This window comes from Amborella trichopoda, chromosome 10 (assembly GCF_054954075.1).
Source record: "Amborella trichopoda isolate Santa Cruz 75 chromosome 10, AtrichopodaSantaCruz75HAP2 v2.0, whole genome shotgun sequence".
Classification (NCBI taxonomy): domain Eukaryota; kingdom Viridiplantae; phylum Streptophyta; class Magnoliopsida; order Amborellales; family Amborellaceae; genus Amborella; species Amborella trichopoda.
In genome coordinates, this window is record NC_142345.1 from 45,464,779 (window position 1) to 45,485,619 (window position 20,841).

General features: G+C 35.8%; 1 protein-coding gene across 4 annotated transcripts; it reads left to right on the top strand.

Annotated features, from left to right (window-relative positions):
* Window positions 1-1,148: 1,148 nt before the first annotated feature.
* Window positions 1,149-19,487, top strand: ARP8 (actin-related protein 8). Of its 4 annotated transcripts, XR_016042373.1 has the most exons (13): window positions 1,149-2,177; window positions 2,992-3,077; window positions 5,435-5,505; window positions 6,685-6,752; window positions 6,970-7,031; window positions 9,089-9,186; window positions 9,547-9,628; window positions 13,564-13,706; window positions 14,979-15,108; window positions 15,254-15,402; window positions 16,399-16,532; window positions 17,776-17,894; window positions 19,036-19,487. XR_016042373.1 is itself a non-coding variant. In XM_088849365.1 (12 exons), exons 1-12 carry the CDS (start codon window positions 1,876-1,878, stop codon window positions 19,138-19,140), a joined length of 1,419 nt encoding a protein of 472 aa, XP_088705491.1. In that variant the 5' UTR covers window positions 1,149-1,875; the 3' UTR covers window positions 19,141-19,487. The 4 variants fall into 4 exon arrangements, 2 of the variants coding, with proteins under 2 accessions (XP_088705491.1, XP_088705492.1); XR_016042374.1 differs by lacking the exon at window positions 14,979-15,108 and having other exon boundaries at window positions 11,724-13,706; XM_088849365.1 differs by lacking the exon at window positions 14,979-15,108.
* The last annotated feature ends 1,354 nt before the right edge of the window (window positions 19,488-20,841 follow it).

Genomic DNA, 20,841 nt, shown 5'->3' on the forward strand with positions numbered 1-20,841 from the left:
AATAATTTTGTCTTTAGATAAGTCAATCTTGTGGACTGTGATTTTCAATTGAATAGCGGGCTAAAGACTTGAGTGAAAGAGGAGACAATTTTCGGTTTTTCAAAAACCCAAAAGACTAGATTTTTCGTTTTTTGAAAAACCGGTGGTTACTTTTCTATAACTTATTGAAAATTGAAACTAAGTTTTCGGTTTTTTAAAAATCGAAAATTGATTACTTTCCAGTAACTTACTGGAAATTAAAAGTGAGTTTTCGGTTTTTCAAAGACCGAAAACAAGAGATTTCGGATTTTTCCAAAAACAAAAAATTCTATATTTTTGGTCTTTGAAAACTGAAAATGGGATGTTCCACCTTCTTTTTTTTTAATATCGCTACAATGGTGAAAATATATATGTGCAATAATAGAAACTTGAAGATATTTTCGTAATAACGATAAATATAATGGATATATACAAAATTTTTTCATAATTTTTTGAAGAAAATTTTTAGATCGACCGCCTCATATATTTAAATATAGTTAAATACATAAATATTTTAATTTTGGAAAATGGTTTGATATGGCTGCATCCCTATCGAAGTAAGTAAAATCTCACTCAAAATTACAATTCAAGTATTGAAAAACCTTTACATCAATCATTTTGATTTGTAAAAAAAAAAAAAAGATTTCAAGCTTTAAAAATAGTATATATTGTAACAAATTATCTAAACCGCCCATTTCGCCCTAAAAACAAGTGTTCACGTATCCGAAATCTGTACTATTTTTTTTAGTTTCAAAATTTATATTTGGTGTTGGAAATTGATTTTAGAGCTATTGTGGAGATTTCATTTGCATACAGTGGTTTTCGGATAAGGAACTGAGGTGACGTTTTATTTTTTTTTGAAAGCCTAGGCCCTTTAAAAACCCCATCTTTTTATTTTTGGGTCGGGTCTGATCTGGTCCGGGTCCAAATCCAATGATTTCCGTCCGAACCCTATTTTTTGGGTAGGGTCCGCCCATACGACCCGACCCAACCCGGACCCATTATACATGAGGAGTCGGGGAAAGATGGACGCGGTTCTTCCTTCTCATCTCCTTTGTCGCTATAGCTTCTCTCTCTGTTACTTGACTCCCACCAAAGCGACAAAGCCGATGTTCAGGCATTTCTAGAGGTTTCTCTCTCCCTCAGTATAGATGCATCAGGAGTAACGTAGTGCAGATTGGGGTTAAGGCCGGCTCCGGCTCTGTTGACTCCACATACAACTCCACTAGGTTGAAAAGTTTGGTGCTTTCACACTTACTTTCTCTCTCTGCTCCTTCTCAGTTACCATATAAATGATGAGTACTAATACTTTGCTTCATCTCTATTTCTCCATTGATCTTAGACCATAGAATCCAGTGTGGGTTTTGAGGAAAACCGCACATTTGCACTTCCTCTGTCTATCTCAGTCTATCTCATTTCAGACAGTATGGGTGCTTACAATTTCAATCTATTTTCTACTTGATTTCTCTCTCTCTCTCTTGATTTTATTCCAGAAAATTCAGACTGGGATTCCAGGAATATGGTTTTAGACCTCCCTCTCTCTTTCCATTGATTCTATGCCATATAATTCAGATTGGTTTTTCAGGAATTTAGCCCATTTACACACACAATACACACTGTCTCCCGTTCTCTCTCAACCCCATTTATGTATCTTTCTCTCTTTCTACCTCATTTTGGCTGGTATGTGCATATGGGTGCTAACAGTCGTGATTCCTTTTTACTTATTCTCTCTCTGCGTCGATTCCATACCATATAATTCATGTCGGGTTCTTAGCAATCTAGCCTATTTACATCTCTCTCTCGTTCTCTTTCTCTCTTTAGCTATTTAACTACATTTATTTCCTCTAGCTATTAACCATGGCAATGTTATTGAGGAAAGTGTGGGCAACCATGAGTGCTCAGTCCAATTCTAATAATGGGCGCAATGAGAATCAACATGTGTCAATGAGCCCAGTTGACCAGCTTCCTTCTGATGTGTTTGTAATGGTATTCAAGTTTCTTCACCCCAAAGAAGCTTCAAGAGCAAGCCTTGTTTGCAAATCATGGAGAGATGCTCTTTCAGATAATCGGTTATGGATGTTATTCCTTCAAAACCAACTTGATTCTTGGGATTCAATCCTTTTTGCTGAGACCCATTTGAGAAATGGGTTCCCTTTACAGTGAGTTTTTTGAGAATTCAATTTACCTCATATTAGTGGTAGAATTTTGTTGATGTAATAAATGATGGTTTTCACAGCCAAGTTTTTCCTTTGCACGATTTAAGAAATGGGTTCCCTTTTTTTTTTTTTGGAGAATTCAAATTGACTCATGTTAATGATGAATTTTTGTTGATCTAATAATTGACGATTTAGCTTTTCTTTACGTAAGTTGTTTTGATTAAGGTTGTGAAATTGAGAAAAGTAACTCCATGCCACTGATGAGGTGGTTAGATTCCTTCAAAATTTTCCATTTTATTGAGAAGCCATAGAATATCTGATCATTTATGTACTTTTGTTTAGCAATCAAGAACATCATGATGACTTGCATTATAGGAGTGGTTTTTTCCATTGTTTTCCATTTTCGGATTATTGCATATGTTATATTGTTTGGTTTGGTGATTGTTCAGTTGGGTGGATATTAGCTGTGTGTTAAACAGTTACACCATAAACCTGATGCACATGCTTTCAAATTTTGCATCTGTAATTTTTTTGAGTTTCACAATGTTCCTCATAGTCATATATATGATTGAATTTATCTACTTTCTAGGTAACTAAATGAAAATGACAAAATATGAAGAAACAAGAGTTTTGGCTCACCAACTTTCGGATGTCTAATTTTGACGGTCATCAACATTGCTTGCTCATAATGTAACTTGATGATGACTCTCTTGTAGTGCACTCACATGCATACCCCAATGCATGCTATTGCCATTATACTGCATAATAAATTGCGAAGACTATGGTAATTGGTGACTTAACTTATTCTGTAATACAGGTCTCATGATAGTTGTTTATCTGAATTGCCTTTCAAGCAAATACACAATATGAGGGCACAAGTACATGGTTCGATCATTATTGATGGTGAGGCGCTGCTGTTTTTCTTCTATGCCTTATCCTCCCTAGATGTCATGAATTTCCTTTTCTGTTTTTTATTGTATCATCTGGATTATTAAATTTTAGTTTCTTACATCAGAAAACTATGTTTTCTATTTTAGTTTCTTTCATAAGTCAACTATGTTCTATATAATTTGTTTTAATTCTAAGTGTGTGCTTGAACTGTTTAATAATCATCCATTGGCATCTCATCTATGCAAATTGAGATTTGGGGCAGCATTGGTGTATGGTACAGAAGTGATGCTTGGAGTGAAATTTTTATAGAGAAAATATGCATTTTCCTAGTCAGGTTGAGGTTGCTTACTTGCTGTTATTTTAGAGCAACACAGTAAACCAAGTGTCCTCTATCAAATGAGAGCATGTGAAAATGAAAAACAGGAGTTGAATCAAACAAAAGTAACTATGTTGCAAAATCATGTTCCTTATATTTCCCATAGAGAAAGAGATGCCTTATCCATATCTATCGAACAAGAAAGCCTTAAATGCATGTCCATCTGAAATGAAAGAACTATTGATGCAAATCCTTTTACAGTATTTCTTTTTAAGGGGAAAGGATTGTTAAATCCAGATCATTCTTTTTAAAAAAAAGGAACCTAATGCAATGGTTCCATAATTGCATTAAAGAGAAAATGGTGAGCCAGGTTTAGTCATACTGGACAAAAATTCATCTCTATTTTCTCTTTCTGTATTTAATCCCTTTCTATCTATGTTATAGTTTTATTTTTTATTTTTTCCTTTTTAATTTATGGTGAAGGCTAGGGGAAGAAAAGGGCATCGCTTTTTTTTTTACTGAAATTTAGTAATAACTTATATTAAAAATTGCAATAGATTGATCTAATAAATAACTTTGGTATATTACCATGCAATGTTTTTATATGATAGGACTTGGGCAAATAAATATCTGCTGTAGAAGTTTTATTAGAAAACAATATTATTACTTTGGCAATGATCCTGTGTAACTTAAATACAAAGTCTTGTGATTTTAGATTGTAACCATCTGATTGAAAACCAATCTTGAGATTAAAGGGAAAAATAAAAAATACACAGGATCATTCCCCTTTTTATGTTTTTAAAATTCACATATTTTTGTATATTTATTGTAAGAGCACTACAATGATGATCTGCAATTGGGTAGCTTCTTGCTACCAACGATAGCTCATTCCACACCTGCTCCAGCTTCCAACAACAATGCATCAAACTTGCCCATGCCATCCATGTAAACCAGACAACATTTTGCTTATGGGGAGCTTATTGGAGTTCCTCGACCTAGAGACATAACATGTTCAAATTGTTTCATACTTTCATGCAAAAGGGAAGTGTATAGGAAAGGCCAACCTTTTTCTTATGCTCTTGCATTATCAATTTTTGTTCGTAGAGGACCTTTATCTTTCCTCATAATCATATTTAGGTAGAGGGTATAGACACTGGATTGAAGATTCAATGCTTCTTCTGTAGATGCTATGAATAGATTTGGAAGTTAAAAAAACTTTTTGATTATGGGTGCGGTTTGTATAGAGCCGAGGGTCTAAACAATCAAAGTAAAGTGCACCTTCAAATAGTGTCGAGAATGTGGTTTCAATACTGGGAATCTTTGTGATAGCCTTAAAATATATTTTCATCTCTAATTATAAATTCAAGCTTAAAAAATAGGGTAGATTGAGCAAATCTATAAAAACTTAAAAATCTTGAAAATTGACGGTCCAAAATTGAGTTACAAGATGCACTATTTCTAAAATTTGAAATCCTTTTTTTCTCATGTCCATGCATCTTGATGTCGAGATGATCAATTTGAGGATATTTGGGCATCAAAACAACCTCTTCTAGTGAAATTTTTGAGGTGGGTTCTAATTTGATTGTTTAGGGCCTTGGCTCTATATAAAATTTTTACTTTAATTAATGGCACAAAATCTGAAAAAAAAGAAGAAGCACTTACCATCCCCCTCCCCCCTCATAAGATGTTATAGAACATGTGACCTTGAATGTTCATACAATTTCTGAAGAGTCAAGTAGATACATGTACAAAAAGATACAGACATTGAGTACATATCTTGGTCACAGCCTTGCTGCATAACTTCGTCTGTAATAATACAATAACCCTATTGGGGTCTCTCATATTTTTAAAATGCAATACATTTGTTTTCATATTTTATTGCTTCCGATACTATGAACCAAATGAATGCAAAGAATTAGTAATGGCGCTTGATAGAATCTGTTCAAATATGGAAAAAACAGTGTTTCTCTCTGACTCCCAACATTTGAACTGAAAATTAGTCGTTAGATAAATTTTGTAATTTTTGAAGATTATTAATTTTTAATTTGTGAAGGTGGTTCCGGCTATTGCAAGTATGGTTGGAGCAAATATGCTAGCCCTTCTGGGAGATCAGCAACGTTTCTGGTAATCTTCCTCTTGTTTTGGTTAATATTGTAGTCTTAGTAGTTCTGGCATTGTCTAATATGGGGAAAGTTGTTGCTTCATTTTTGATGGCTTGGGATCAACTATGTAGCCTCCTCCAGCTTGCATCCTCACATATCTCCTTAACATTGTCTCCCTCGATGGTCTATATTTCCAAATTTCAATATGCCACAATCTTATATTGTAGCACAATTCCCAACATAAGGATTCAGTGTCAGAGTCCCCATTAGTTCTTAGGGCTAAACAGTTCCATCGTGCAAGACTGATAAACTTCCAATTATAAATTTCGACTCTTCTCAAGTCCATCAGCTGCTAAATTTGACATCCTAAACTGACAGATTAATGAAATTGGCATTTTAGCCAGAGATGTCTTAGTTAATTTATCCAATTAGCAGTTCGATTAAGCTTCTGTAGGTTTTGAAATTGGTACTTCCTTAACCACCAGTTCAGTCTTCTAAAACTCAAACTATGGTCTTTACTCTTTGGAAATCACTTTCATCTACAAAGTGACTACCAAGTACTATTGAGTGCATTTGGACATCTTGTCGAAATTGCAGTCTTCTAAAACTCAAAACTATGGCAAATAATTATTTTGGTAATAACTTACCTCTAGAAATTAGTGGCCACTATGGAGTACATTGTTATCTTCAACGGTAGCATGAATCTAGAATTCAATTTGCGAGCTTTAAGTGACTTAAGATAGATTTTTTTATTGGGCCCAGAGTTGATTGATCAAAGTGAATCCCATCGATGACATCCTAGAATATTATTATATATAGCAAATTTGGCTATTTTATATGAAGATAACTTGGTTAAAACACCCCTTACCTTAACCTAACTTGTATTGTTTAAATCTACAATTTGACATTCAAAATAAAATACGTCTTTTGATGTTGTGTTCTTGGTCAATTGGTTACACTGTGTCTTGACTATTGAGTCTATTGGATTTGATGGCTGATAACTTGGCATATCTTCAGCAGGCTTGAAGTAAGCTCGCCTAAAAGATTTGAGTCTCATCTCCTTTCCCTTTGATTTTTGGGATTAACTTCTATGCCAAAATATATGCAGATGATCTTGTCACTTTGTACTCTGCATTTCAATGCCTCTTGATACTGATTGTTTCAGTGTTTTGATTTGTTCTACACTTGATTTGACTTGTAGGAGTTTGGTAATATTGAGACTCCGATGCCTTCACGGCTGAGACAGTTTTTTGCAACCATCTATAGCAGGTATGTCAAGATTCTCTATTTGGTGTTCTCTCTCTCTCTCTCTCTCTCTCTCTCTCTCTCTCATGTTCATTCCATTGAACCAAGACGTGCAATGTTTAACCGACTTTAGACATAACGGTTGTTGGGAACCCACTAATGTTGAATTCTTATAATGGTTACATTTGGAAATTTTCCTTTCACTCTTTGCTTCCAAAACATTGATATAATTTTCTTGCAGAATGCAGGTGAAACCGTCTGGACAGCCTGTTGTCGTATCGACTCCCATTTGCCATACTGATGGTCAGCAACTACTTCCTAAGACCTTCGCTTAAGCATTTGATTTGCTATTTTCCATTTTCTTATCTTGAACTTAAGTACCGATGTTTTTTTCAGCTTTAACAGTATGCTTATATGCTGCAGCTGAATCCTATCTGTATGGTATTAATGTTATTCTCGTAATTATCAGAACATGAGTATTCAATGGCTTGTAATTGTAAAAATATGATGGGAAACCAGTGAATTTGTTTGCTTATCCAATACGCTTAAGCAGATATCACTGGCATAACATTAAACAGATATTCCAGTTGCAAGTGGGTCTGAACCCGCTCAACATATTGAGTTGTAGTTGGGCTTTTTGTTTAATGGATGACAAATTACTGGTTTCTTTTTTATGTTCTCAAAGGTACTACGGGTATGTTTTGGTTCCTCCATTTAGCTTCACAATTTTCTTGATTCTCAGGTGATTTGGGTGGTGATCTGTTTGGCTTAGCTCCAAGTCAGGCCTAAATTCTTTATGAGGGTTCTTTTGGTCATTGAGAGTTTCATATGGAGGAGCTTGTTTTCTTGGAAAATGTGCTTGTGTGTTTTAAGGTCTATCTGAAGTTCTGACATCTTGGTAAAGAAGGGGCAAAATGATATCTTGGAGTGGTTTTCCTTCCAGACCTTCCTACTGTCAAAATATCTCCTTTAGTAATAATCCATCAAAATATTTTTGGGGGGTTTTATACATGTAAAATATGGTGGCTGGGTTTTTCTTATCATATGCAGTCCTTAAGTGCTTGGATTGCAAAGTATTTTATTTAATGAATAAGTTCATAAAGTTTGAAGAAATTGGTCTTTTGAATGAGTATTATTGTTGGAATATATCCAAAGTAGAGATAAAGAGAGGATTCTGGCTTTGTTACTCGTTAATTATGGCCTGAATTCTAGGTTTGAAAATGTGATGTTACAGTGCATTGGTGTAAATTATCACCAAAAGAAATGAAGGATTAGTGTATGTAACTTCTCCTGCAATTGTTTAAAGCTTTTATTGATGTTGCATTCTGCAAGTTTAATAATAATAGGAGTATAGTTAAGATTGACGGCCAAGAAATACCAAAAAGAGGGCACTTTTGATAGCTTGGGTCGATAATCCAGGAAAATGAAGATATTGAGAAAGATGTAGAATTAGAGCTGGGTGGGCGAAGTGGAGATGTGCAACCAAAGTTTTATGTGATTGCTGCATACCAATGAAGCTATGGGGCGGAATGTTGGACAACCAAGAAACAATACCCATATAATGAGTGTATCTGAGATGGGGATGTTGAGATGGATGAATAGCAAGACAAGAAGGGATAGAATTCGAAATGAATACATTCGGAAGAATTGAGGTGTGGCACCAATAGGCAATAAGATGATAGAATGTAGACTAAGGTGGGCTGGCCATGTGCAGCGTAGACCCAGTACAACACCTGTTAGGAGGTGCGAGTTAATTCAAGTGGAAGGCTTAAAAAGAGCAAGGAGTAGGTCCAAAAGGGCAAAGTTAGAAGTAGTGAGAAAAGATATGAGGACTTATGGCCTCTCTAAGAGCATGGTCCTTGATAGAGCAGAATGGCGGACCAGGATTTGTGTAACCGGCCCCCATTAGTTGGGAAAATGCTTTGATGATGATGATGGTGTTGATGTTGATGTCACAGTCACTAAAAGAAAAAAATAATGACCTGTTTATATTTTTTTGAGAGAAAATGACTTGTTTATGTTGTTTGCTCAAAATGCAGTTAAGCTTTTATGTTTATTTAGAAAAAAAGATGCAGCTTTTAAAGATTAAGTTTTTTATAGTACTGAAATGTTTTAGGTATCAAAAAAAAAAAAACATAGATTTATTGATAATATGCTTTCTCAAACAAGTGCAGCCATTTTTAGAGTAGTTATTTTCTTCTTGTTGGATATAAAAGATTTCTCTGATAATCTATGAAACAGTTAGAGTGGAACCGTTTATATCCCTCTGGTGTCTTGCTTACAATACATGCACTTGGGTTGCATAATCCATCTATGGAAATATCGGTTAATCTGTCATTTTCTTTTTCTATGTTATGCAGATACAGAATCAGCTAAAGCTGCTAGAAAGCAATTACGAGAGGCAATATACACAGTCTTGTTTGATATGAATGTCCCAGCTGTTTGTGCTGTTGATCAGGTAACCTGCAATTAGTTCTCTACCAGCTGTGCATCATTATAACCTGCCAAATGTTAATACCTGTACTTTCTTAGTCATTCGATTTGTTTATGATATTTTCCTTACTATGGACTGTATGCATATAATTAGCATAGAATTTAATTAAAAATCTTAGAATAATAATTTGAAAAAGAAACATATCCTGGAGAATCTTATTATTCTTGAGAGTTTATGAATTTTTTATATATACTCAATATATGCTCTGATCTTTTAGGCAGCCTAGAAAATGAACTGGTTTGGAATTTATCAAACAGACCAGTTTTCCAGTGGTACCATATGTCTTTTTCTCTGATGAATTCTTCCCTTCTGGACATTTTGTAGGCAGTTTTGGCTTTATACGCTGCAAGATGCACTTCGGGGATTGTTGTCAATATTGGTTTCCAAGTGACATCAGTTGTTCCAAGTTAGTTATCGTAATTCTATATCTTTCGATTATGTGTTAAATCATTGACGTTGTTAAATTTTCTCTTGTGGTTAACTTTTAGCAAGGATTGTTGTACTAAGTAACACTGAAATCGTTCTCATAGTTAGTAAAAGACTAATTAACATGTATCACACATCAGAGACATGCATTAGTATGTGTAGACTTGTAGGATTGTTATACTACTTATCAGTTGTATATAGCACCCAGAAACTTGAACTGTTGACAACCTCAGAGGTAGGCTTCCTGAGGATGCAAGTAGCATAGAAACAACACAGTATGGTTCAATGTGGTACCCAAATAAAAGGAGTCAAAGACAAGGAAGAAGATGAGAAGACAGAGGGATACCCTTTGTAATAATACTGGCAGCAAACAAAGCGAGTAAGTGCAAATGGTAGATCAGAACCTCTAAAATAAGAGTGTCGAGTTAGGCATCACGATATGATCTCTTCTACTCATACTCACATCTGGAATATAAAGAGTAGGGTTGATAGTCTTGGGCCTATAAGACCTTCTCCAAGCTATACAGTCAAGACCTTCTCCAAGGGTTCTCATCATTGAGTAGAGGCCCCATCTTGTCTCATCCAAGGTTCAAAAAGATGGATTCGGCCGCCTAGGCGCCCAGAGAAAGGGTGCTCTCACCAAAATTCTTGGGAAATAAAACTCTTGTCTCTAGTGGGCAGGATGATCCTCATTAATGCCACTCAGTCCAACATTCTGGTCTTTTTACATGTCTCTTTTTAGGATGCTTGTGTCCATTTTCAAGTGACTGAGTGTTTGGAGCGACTTTCTTTGATCAGAGTCGGTGGGGTCACAAAAGTTCCATTTGGTCACTTGGGATTGAGTTTGCAAAATTAAGAAGGATTGCATACTAGGAATCAGGAAATTCATGGAATGAAACTGTTGCCTCCTTTGCAAATGGCTGTGGCAATCCGTTTGTCAAAGTGGGTTATCCAGGGTAAATATGGGCAACAAGGAGTTGGTTGGAGTCCAAAGGCTATCATGGTTTCTTGAGCCTTGGGGACTGCAAGGTATTGCCTCTGTTCAAAGTTATTTTAACACAAGGACTTAATTTGTGCTATAAAATGAAGAAACGATCTGGCGATGGTGGGATTTATGGATCTGGGAGAGTACTGTAGAAAGACATTTCCCAACCTTTTCTCAATTGCCACTAGCCAGAGCACCCTGAAATCGCAATGTTATGAGGTTCATTGGGGACATTTGATGTGGTCACCAAGTTTCAAAAGGGATCTTAGGGATTTGGGGATCCCTGCTATGATGGAAATTCTCGACCTCCTCAACTGTTAGTTTATCCCTTGGATTGGTGGGGACAAAACGGTTGACTCCTTTCCCCTCAACAGTCTTCTCGGTTTCCTCCATGATTAACACTTTGAATCCAGCCAACAACCTGGCAGTCATAGCATACAAGACATGGCATACCCCAATCCCTCCAAACGTCCAGGCTTTCAACTGGCCGGTTCTCTATAAGAAAAGCCTTTACAATAGAACAAATTCAATGGAGAAGCATCTCACTCCCTTTTCATTGTGTTATGTATAGATGAGGGGAGGAATTGATCAGCCACTTGTTCCTTCATTGCTCAATCACTGCCCAGAATTGAATTTTTATCCTAGGCCTCTTTGATGGGAGCGGTTGTGGCCTGAAAATGTCATACACCATCCTTGGAATACTTTTCTCCACCATTCCCCTGTTGCAAGTCTGTTTCTTTTGCATGGCATCATACTGACCTCTATATGGTCAATGAGCCTGCAGTATAATTTCCAAATATTCGAGAGTAAGGAAAGTCAGTTGGGAACTCTTAAAAGACAAGATTAAAGCAACCTTCTGCTTTTGGGCCAAACACTGAAAGGATCCCTTGGCTCTTCAACACCAGACTCTCACAGAAAACTGGGGTCACATCCTAAAAAACTGGACCTATAGAGATCTCTAGATCTAACTAGTGGTCGCATATGCCGCCCAGTGTCATCAAGCTCAATTTTGATGGTTACGCCCTGGTTCTGGTGTGTGTTGTTGGGGTCTTTATATCCTATATGTTCGAAAATATACTGTCCATCTCAGGGCGCAATCACATGGAAAACTCAACAAAGGCTGAGACTCTGGTGCTGTTGGAGGGCCCTCAATTGTTTGATAGCAATTAAGGCTCCTCCCTTGAAGAGGAAGGTGATTCTGTGGATGTGATTAGGTTGATTGGATGGGCATCAAAACAGTATCCCTGTCCCTTGCACCTAAAACAAATGTTTGACCAAATTTTTTAGATTTGCAGTTCCTTACTTATTTCTTTCAAGCATGTATGGCGTGGGGCTAACATGTTTGCTGATGCATTGGCAGAGGAAGGTGCAGCTGTTAACAATTTTCATGTTACAAGGTCTCAGTTTTGAATAGGAATATTTGTGCAGTGCATTGTACAGATTTTGGTTTGGCTTATTACCTTTTTACGGAGTCCTTGCCTTAACAAAACCATGTACATTTGTATAGAAGACCAATATAAAATCAACTTTGCTAAAAAATGTATAAAACAACGTTGGAATATAATATTCTACACAGTTTTACCCCAGCCACTTCACTTGGGCTTACTGTGTGGTTGTATGACGCATGTCTGATACTTATTGGCATCTTAAGACACCCCTCAATTATAGCTATGAGTTTATATAGTTTCATTAATTGATATTATGATATATCCATATACTATTTTCTATGTTTTCATGTACTGATTTGATGTTTATGCATATCACAGTGTCTTGTCATATCTATACCCAATGGATCAAAATAAATGTTACTGAAGGAAAATAAGAGATCATCATGTATCATAATAAACTTTATATGCACATGTGGAGTGTGGGTATGTCCAGTTAATTATTACTTAGATTCTTTAAAATATGAACAAAGTTGTATTGTCGCTGTAGTCTACGTTTCTTACCTCAAACCCATGTCAAACAACTGATACTAGTGTCAGTGCCCATGTCGCTGTTGCCAAGAACATGGAAACTTACTAAAGAAGGGAATGTTAATTAAAAAAATGTAAATGATGGTAAGATTGCAGTTGGCTAACTTCCATATACTGAAATCTTTTTTGTACAAATTATTACACGTACATGCCTATAACTGATGTTATCAATTTTTTTGTCTACTATATCCAAAGAGTTGACAAGTGAATAAAATTGAATCCATAACAGCTATAACAACTGTGATGTATCAATGGATTCTGAGATTATACTGTATAATACCAAAGCACAAGTTCATTCTACATTGCATAGATACTGATTTGGAATGACAGAAACTTATGTGCATGTATAGATAGAAAAATGATTTAGAAATATGCGATTGAGACACATTCAAACTTGACCTAAAAGCAGATGTATTACTTTCAAAGTAACATGGAGCAGGAGCGTTAAGAGACATTCAAATGGATCACCCTGACATGCAGTATCAATACTACCATGTTAAGGTGATGTAAGTATGATCTGCCTGTAATCGGGCCCAGATAGGCGCTTTATAAATTAGAATATTCTCCCACGTTCTTTCATGTGGGTGCATTATCCCCTATGTGAGGTATACTTAATTTTCATAGAATTGTTGGAAAAATCTAACGATTGTTCTTCTTGTCTAATAAAAGAAATTAAAAATTACCTCCCAATTTGATGTGTTGCTAAATCAATGGCATGTGAGGCTGCATGTTGATATCACTATTTTTTAAAATATGCCTTGGCTGTTTTTGGTATTCCCTATGAATCCCTGTATGTTATTAAATTTTCATAATGTTCTACCCAATCTGGTCTCTGCATTGACAAATTGGTGAAATCCAAAATTTATGCTTCATAATCTGCATTGCTATTATTATAAACTCATCCCATTACTAGACTAACAAGTTGTGTCTCTTGTGGAATACTGGCAACAACAGTTTTACGTGGTAAAGTGATGCATGACGTGGGTGTGGAAGTTATTGGGCAAGGTGCACTTAGGTTAACTGGATACCTTAGTGAGCTAATGCATCAGAAAGGCATTCACTTTGAGTCCATGTACACTGTCCGCACATTGAAAGAGGTATTTGCAAACTTGCAGGGTTGTTTCTTACTTTCTCCTGCTTTAAGTTTTCGTTCTTTTTGTTTCTTTTTATCAGATTTCTTCGTTTACTTTTTACGCTGGAAAAGTTAAATATTCTTTGAGGGTTTAACATATCCATGATTACCGTTTTTCAGTTATGCTCAAGTTCTGGAAGCATTTGGTACTGTTGTACAAATTTTTGCGTATGCTGTGGATATTCTGCTTGAATATCTATTTTTATCCCATTTTTCATCTTTCTTAAGAAAAGTTCGACATATTTGTAAGATTTTGCCAACCACAAAAACCTGTAGATGCTTGTGATTAGAATTGTCTCTCCTAGATATAATGATTTCTGAAAGTACAAAACGATGGGGAAATGTTCATTTCAACATATATCATGCTTTTTTTTTTTATGCTAAAAATTTGGACCATTTCTCAATTTGTGCATGTCATCCTTGCGCACAAGTCGAGCATATCAAGCATGATATATGTAAGTAGTATATATGCAATTCAACATATGCCATGCTTGATATCCCAAGTACCAACTGTTGACTAAAACTTCTAAACCCATCATCATCATCATCATCCGGGCCTTATTCCAATAACTTCTAAGCCCATCAAACGTTTTATTTTGTATTCGGAAGCACCATTTGCTCCCATGGGACATTCTCACCATAATGAGTCCATTTCATGCATTCTGTTTCTTCCTGGTAATTTCCTTGAAGGCACTCTCTGCCAAATGAAAGAGGGTTTGATATTCTCACATTTGGGCACATTTAAGTCAAAAGGTGTCTTGATATCGTGGTTAGAAGTATAATAGTTTACATTGGCTCTGGAGTAGCTAGATTGATTGGGGTTTTAAGCAACATCTAAACTTAGTCCTACTTAGAAAATATCCTGAAGTGTCAATGACAATAAGGCTGTTCTTCCTATGGCATCAATTCCAAGGCTTCAATGAAAAACCATACATATTTAAATTGATTTCATTTTTGTTTGTGAGAAATATGAAATGACATGAAGTCAGTTCCATAAAGGTAGCCATCTCCATTGAAGTCGATAGTTACCTGGGTGTCTTGTAGTATACTGACCATTTCCTTACATCATCACCATCAGATCTGCTTGTTATTTCAGGGGCATTTCCCTAAAGAGCATTGTAGTAATTGTTCCCTGTTTGTTATTTTGAGTACGTAAATTGTTCCCCGATTTAAACTCTGATTTATTGTCAGAAAGTGCACCAATATAATGGACTATGGTAAACTCATTGTCTGACAGGTCATCACCAGCTAATGAAATAATAGATGGGAAAGAAAGTGGGGCACATTGGAACAGGCCATGACCCCAGTGGTGGGTCCCACTCTCTCCGTCAGCATCCATCGTTTGATGGGATTATGATGACCCCAATGTACTATGATTTTCTATAGCCATCATTTTAAACTTTTCTATTAGTGTTTTTTTACTATTACTAGTGAAGTAAATACTTTATTGGCCTGATGACATATCAGACTTGTTTCCCGAGTCTGATGATAAAGAGTTTGATGTCTTTACAGAACCTGTGCTATGTTGCTACTGATTATGAAGCAGAACAAACTAAATATACAGAAGCATCTTATGACGTCCCTGGGGAAGGTTTCTTCACTCTATCAAAGGAACGGTTTCAAACTGGGGAGATTCTCTTCCAGCCACATCTCGGAGGATTGTAGGCATCCTAGATTTTCTCTTTTATTTGCGGTTTTAAATTAAGAGGGTACAAATATTTTCTTGGTAAATGATGGCAAATTATACTATGGGTGTGGTTTGCATAAGGTTGCAACCTTAAATAATCCAATTAAGGCGCACCTCAAAAGTTTATCATAAATGTAATTTTAATATAAAGAATTCTTAGGATGGCTTGAGAATCTATTTTTATCTCTAATTATAAAATTTTAAACTCTAAGAATTGTTCAAATCAAGTAGATCTATGTACACATGAAAATCTTAAAAATGGATGATCCAGATAATGTGTTGCAAGATACAGTATTTCGCGGACTCGAAATCTTTTTTTCTTTTCATATTCCTACATCTCGATGTCGAGATGATCAATTAGAGGGTTTTCCAACATCCAAACAACATTTTATGATGGATTTTGGAGGTGCATCTTTAATTCTACATTTTAAGATTGTAACCTTATATAAACTTTTTCCTTATACTATTATTTATTACATCAAAGAGTTGGATTGGTTTGTTTTGAAAATCTATTTATTTCCATGGTACAATTAAATGTCTGAATGCAATACTCAAGTAATCTCTCTCTTCATATTTTGTCTTCTAAGCTCTAAATTCCCATGCATCTTTCACTCCCAAAGAAAGCACACCTTAATGACATAATCCAATGGATTATGGCATATTGTACTCCAAAGGGGCATCCGCCATCTGTTCCCAATATTAGACAGTGGAGATTAACTGTAACTGGGTAATTATCCCGATGAACGCCACATTGGTTAATCTCCTTCGTCTGTCATCAGGAATCAAAGGTGGAAGCATACTGGAGTATTACGTACCATGCTGCAGAAGATTATGGGATGCCTTATTTTTGCTAATAGCAAGTCCAATACTTCATCTTGGACCATATGCAGCATGCCAATCATACAAATGTGTGTTCATTTTTACATGAGCAGGAGAATGATAAAACATTGAACATGTTTGTGTAAACCAGGCGCACAATGGCCCTCCATCAAGCAGTAGCACTTTGCATGGAGCATTGTCATATTGTTGATGTGGCGCCTGATCATGGATGGTACAAGACAGTAGTTTTGGCAGGTGGCAGCTCATGCTTGCCTGGTCTAGCTGGTATGACTTCATCACATTAAATGGCGTATTTGTCTTTCTAGCATTTCAACTCAAGTTAAGTTGAATAATATTTTTTTATTATTAAATTGAATAGCATATTCAAATTTCAAATTATTTTGAAACTAGTCATCTTCCATTGGTGCATAAGATAGGTAACAAAGGATTGGAGAGGCAACATTATGGTTCTTGCTACTTGTCATTTGTGAAATATTGGGTTGTTTATGTTGTTCCACTGTTCTAATCCTCACCAACCCGCTTGTATGCTTGTGTATGATTACCAATAAAATGTTAGCCATTCGAAGTAAAAAGAAGAACATGGTTTGCTTTTCATCTTTTCTGTGTGTATGCTTATTTGGTATGTGTGTTGTATTTGTGTGTGTGTGTGAGAGAGAGAGAGAGAGAGAGAGAGAGAGAGAGAAAGGGAGAGAGAGATTTGCCTTTTTTCTTTTTTTGGTGCATGGGAGGTAGTTTAGTTCTTGGTATAACATCTTAGCTATATTTTAACTTTGTGATCAACCGATACATTCATCTTAGCACAGTTTTTCCTTTAATTACCCATTGTTTTTTTTTTTTTTTGGGTAATTCACTGGGGAAGATAGAACCCTACCCATTTTTTCAAATAGATTAGGAATTAGCTTTTTGAAGGTGTCAGTGGGTGGCTTTAGTGGGATTGGAAACCACAACGTGGTAACTAGGTATGGGGGTGCTACCACCACGACCCAGCCCGCCCTTTTTGAAGGTGTCAGTAATGTGGTAACTAGGTACGGGGGTGCTACCACCACGACCCAGCCCTTTTTGAAGGTGTCAGTGGGTGTTTACCCATTGTTTTTTTTGTTTGTGTTTTTTGGGTTATTCGGTAGGGAAGACAGGCCCCTACCCATTTTTTCAATAGATTAGGGAGTTACATTTTGAAAGTGTTAATTGGGGGTGTTAGCGGTGGGAATGGACACCACGATGTGGTAACTAGGTGTAGGGATGCTACCACCACAGCATTTTGCTGCTTTGCACATTAAGAGTTGCAATTGTGTCATTGACTTGCACCCAAATTCTTTAATTTGTTTAATTTCTTTGGTTTACATATTGGTAATCTTTGTTTCAATTCTGGAAAAATGTAAGGAAATATCAAGAAAAGATGTCAGAAAGATGTACCGAAATAGAAAACTGTAACCATGAAAGAAAACATAATTTTCTTGTGTCAGAAAGAAGCTTTGTTCGTTCTAATTGTTTTTATTGTTTTTATCAGCAAGATTAGAGAAAGAGTTGCAGAGACTACTTCCTCATTCCATTTCAGAGGGAGTAAAGGTTTTTCCACCTTCTCATGGACCAGAATCTGCTTGGTTTGGAGCAAAGCTCATCAGCAATGTAAGTTTTTCCCTTATTGCATGAAGTTCCACATTTGCTCACTTGACCAACACACTTAATGGCACCTCGCCTATAGGCTAATTAGTTTTTCTCATTTTATTTTACTTTTTCTGTTATGGATTATTTTTTCTTAACTGGAAAAAGATGGTTCAAATACATAGCTAGTATTGTACTTTGCCATGTGAGAAAGACCTTCCAATTGAGAAAGACCTCCCAAATAAGTTTTCTTAAAAATATAGAAAGAAGACCTCCCAAACACTTTAATCGAGCTGCCTTGGAAATACTGCATCTACTCCATCCATGATCTATTGACCAATGAACCTCTCTCTCTCTCTCTCTCGCTCTCGCTCTCTCTGTAATGGGCAACTCTCAAAATCCTCTTTCTCTCTTTCCTCACTCTCTCATTCCCCTTAATATCTCTCTTTCTTGGTCCTTTACTCCCATCGGTCCTCTACCTCAGTCTTCCTCTTAATACCTTCATCACTCTGCTTCTTTTCTTTTCCTTGGACTGGTTTGATTCGAGTGTTGGTTAGCATCTCCTTTCATGCATGTGCATACAAGCATGCCATACTTCGTGCACTAACACGGGCTATTTTCATCAAATGCTTGTGAGTTTCATGATATATAGGTAACGAAGGTGTGTCACTTCTCAGGAAACTTAACAGAGAAGGCTTTCTTCCAAAGACAAGCATAGCATCTCTGATAATCCTTGTCAAAGATTTTTTGTTTAATGAGAACTTAGAGCATATATAGTTCTCTTCATTTTTTATGGAAGTTCTCTTCATTTTGTATAGAAGTTCTACATTTCTTAAGTGTTTGTCTATGCTTTTAAATTTGTTGCATACATAACCACATTACCTGCTGTGCATTGATTTTTCACGAGTCATAACTTGGTTTTTTGGACAAGAGTAACCAAAACGTAGGCGGCTTATTTGGTTTTTTGGAATGAACTTCAAGCGTCAGAGCCCATGAACTCCTTCACCCAAATTAATTTGTCTATGACTAAGAATCCATCCTTTGTGATTATTCGTCATCATCATCGTCGTCATCGTCATCGTCATCATTAATGTTAGTACTTTTATACAGAACTATGAATTATAGGTATTGTTTTTCCTTTTGCCTCTGATTAATAAACTGGCAGATAAGCACATTTCCTGAGAGATGGTATGTGACGAAGAAGCAGTTTCGCCGCCGTCCTGGCCCAGAAATTGTGCATGCTATGGCTGGTGAGGGCAGCCTTCGCTGAACCTGAAATCTCAAGGCAGAGGAGAGAGAGAGAGAGAGAGAGAGAGAGAGAGAGAGAGAGAGAGAGAGAGAGAGAGAGACCATTGAAGGGGAATTTGGTGTTAGGTGGGTAGCTTTGCTGGCGAATGCTTGCCTTGCCATCCTTTCCCATTAAGAAGAGATTTGAAGATTTTCATTTAATTTGGGGGAACAAACTTCATAAAACGTATATTCCTCATGTACTTGTATTGATGTAAGTATAATATATGTATCTATTTACTCATTGTTGGTTTTGGAAAGTGCAAACACTTACTTCTGATCATGTATTGACGACTGTTATTATTATTACTAAAAAGATTCCGTAGCATCCATGACATTTGCCAACATAACCCCCAAGATTATATGTATTATTAATAATGGGGAAATTAATACTAAGATTGATGAGACCAACTCAAATATTCAACAAGGTGGTTTATTTACAAGTATCATTTCATTCAAGTATTTTATTAAAAAATAACAAAGTAGCCATATTTAGTGTTTGCAACCCAAATCAAGCTAGGTAGTAATTTCCAGTGTTATCATATTCACTTTAGAGTGCTCTTCAGATGTATTGTATTATTAAAACTAAAACATATAAAAACGTGTGATTTGTATGAGATAGCAACCTGATTCATCAAAGTAAGGCGGAGATGTATTATACTGTCTATTTTAGTTGGATGGTTTAGATTTGATTCGTATTTTGAAAGTGTCAAAAAATGGTGCGTCTTTTAAGATATTGTCTAATCTACATTGTGTAAATAAAATGGGTGGTACTACAGCCTTATTTTTAAGTGAGGTTGTAACCTTATATTAACTTTTTCTAGAAAAATATGTATGATCTAGCACTTATGTGAATTTTTTAAATATTTGTATACTATGAGATTATTTACCATTGTTCCAAAGAAGTCGACATCACTTCTAGTAAATTAAATATTAAATCGGATGGCTTGAGGTGTGTCATGAAGTTCATGAAGTTTTTTTTGAAATTTGAGTTTAGTAAATGACGCAATCGTCTGATTTTAAATCAAACGGACAAGAGTGATTGTGACCTCTTTATATTAAAGTAAATTGTCTCTTTTTGTATACTTGCAATTTTTTAATTTTTCTTAAAATAATGTTAGGGCAATATCTTAAGAAGTTATGACTGTAATGTGCTATATTTTTGGAGTTTTGTATATTTTATAAGGAGTATTTTTTAAATTTGCAAAAAGTTTATATGGAGACGATGCTCTAAACCATCAAATTAGAGCCCACCTAAAAAATTTCACTAGAAGACGTTGTTTTGATGCTCAAATAAGTTTTAAATTATATAATTAGATATGAAAATATATTTTGAAGTTTCATAGATCTGCTCGATCTGCACTATTTTTTAAGTTTTAAATTATATAATTAGTTATAAAAATATATTTTAAGGCTTTCACAAAGATTTCCAGTATTAAAACCACATTTTTCAACAATATTTGAAAGTGGGCCTTACAACGATTGTTTACAGCCTTGGCTCTATAGAAACCGCACCCTATAAATTTGCTAATATGTTTATTTTAGTGGGGGAGTGATTTGCATGACTTCAGTTTAGGGCCTGAAGCTAAAGACTTCGGCCATCTTGGGGCAGGAGAAGAGGATCTGATACCATTGATAATTTCAAAATAGCCACACTTCTTCAAATTATAAACTCAAATAAAAG